Here is a 1,503-nt window from a genome sequence, read left to right as displayed (position 1 = left end):
ATATATATATATCATTAAAATTTTAATTATCACACTGCTATGTCAGAGTAATTTTTACGAAGTTACCTCATCTTTCATTATAATACTGATTAACCTCCTACTGTGGCTTCTTCCACGAGTTTTAACTAAAGTACACTTAAATTCTTCTTTGTTTGACAGTTGAAAGAAATAGCAAAAAGGCTTCCTGAAGGAGTCGATGAAACTAATCTGATAGGATCCGTGCATTTTCCAAATGGCACTGGATCTCAGGCAATTCAATACTCTGATTTGAGTTCTGAAATCCTTCCAAGTAGTGAAATATTGGAGGAAACAACTACAATAGAAGAAATTGTTGAAGCTAATGAGACAACCACATCCTTTCCAGATCATGCAGTTGCACACTGCTCCAGTTTTGAAGATATGTCTAACATTCAACATAATGGTAACAGAGAAATACCAGAGACAAACACTAGTGTAGATGATGACCTTGATAGCCCCAAGTCAGATGGCAATCAAGTTGAGGCTGAGTGGATAGAACAATTTGAACCAGGTGTATATCTAACTCTAATGGCACTTCGTGATGGAACCCGTGAACTGAAGAGAGTTCGTTTCAGGTAATTGAGGAACTCTTGGGAAGATATATCTGTACTTACAATCTTAATGTTCAGTGAGTTTATAGCGAAGATTCATTGTATCATGTCTGATACCTTCTAAATTACCATTAAAGATGGATACTAATGTTGATAATTCTTTGCAGTAGGAGAAGGTTTGGAGAACAGCAGGCAGAAACTTGGTGGTCTGAAAATGCAGAGAGGGTGCATGATAAATATAATTTCCATGGGTTAAATATGGCTTCATGAGTAAGATACATGAGTCCTACACGCTGTGAAGTGAATTCTACTTTTATGATCCAAGTAACTAGCAATTGAGAACAGCTGGAAGGGAATTCAACTTGACCTAGTAGTACATATTTAAGTTAACTTTGTGAAATAGATTCTTGGAACCTTAATACAATAAGTAATCAACTTTTCCCACCACATACGTTCTCTGGAAAGTCTGCTCCCTTATGTACCATCTACAGATCATAATTTCCTTTGTGGTTTCTCTCAAATGCTCGTTGTTTTTTTCTGCATTCTGCTGCATTGTTACATAAATGACACAGACACACGAGCATGGTCAGAGAAAAAAAGGGGAGCAGCTTTAAATAGGAATCCCTCTTTTGTTATTTTTTTTTGGATTTCATCTCTTTATTAAATGTAACTGCGCAAATTCAATGAGTTATATATAATGATGATTCCCCAGAGCACTGCCAGTTTCAGTTTTAAGATTTTGTCGTGCAAGAGTATTCTTGCATGTCCCATGGCTTACTAACTTGTTAGTCAACTTTGCGCAATGGCTCCAAGCAATCAAGTTTTGTAGAAGTTTGCAGGTACTTTTTTTTGCTGTGATATATGCATGCTGATTCTCTAGACACGGAATCATAATTATTAGTTTGAAGTTGTCTTATACCTTGTTAAGTTCTGT

At 36.1% G+C, this 1,503-nt stretch overlaps 1 protein-coding gene across 2 annotated transcripts in view; it reads left to right on the top strand.

Moving 5' to 3' along the window:
* LOC141829398 (PH, RCC1 and FYVE domains-containing protein 1-like) overlaps positions 1-1,016 on the top strand; it is a 52,943-nt gene extending 51,927 nt beyond the window's left edge. For both annotated transcript variants that reach the window (XM_074716858.1, XM_074716859.1), the window contains 2 exons: positions 160-593; positions 737-1,016. In XM_074716858.1, the coding sequence (XP_074572959.1) occupies positions 160-593; positions 737-839 (537 nt within the window). In that variant the 3' untranslated portion in view covers positions 840-1,016. The remainder of the gene's footprint in view (positions 1-159; positions 594-736) is intronic.
* The last annotated feature ends 487 nt before the right edge of the window (positions 1,017-1,503 follow it).

The sequence above is a fragment of the Curcuma longa genome, chromosome 5, assembly GCF_044706935.1.
Source record: "Curcuma longa cultivar G26 ecotype Majalengka, Jawa Barat chromosome 5, ITB_CL_G26_1.1, whole genome shotgun sequence".
Lineage (NCBI taxonomy): Eukaryota > Viridiplantae > Streptophyta > Magnoliopsida > Zingiberales > Zingiberaceae > Curcuma > Curcuma longa.
Note: the sequence above shows the minus strand (reverse complement) of the source record. Positions and strands in the feature narration are given on the sequence as shown.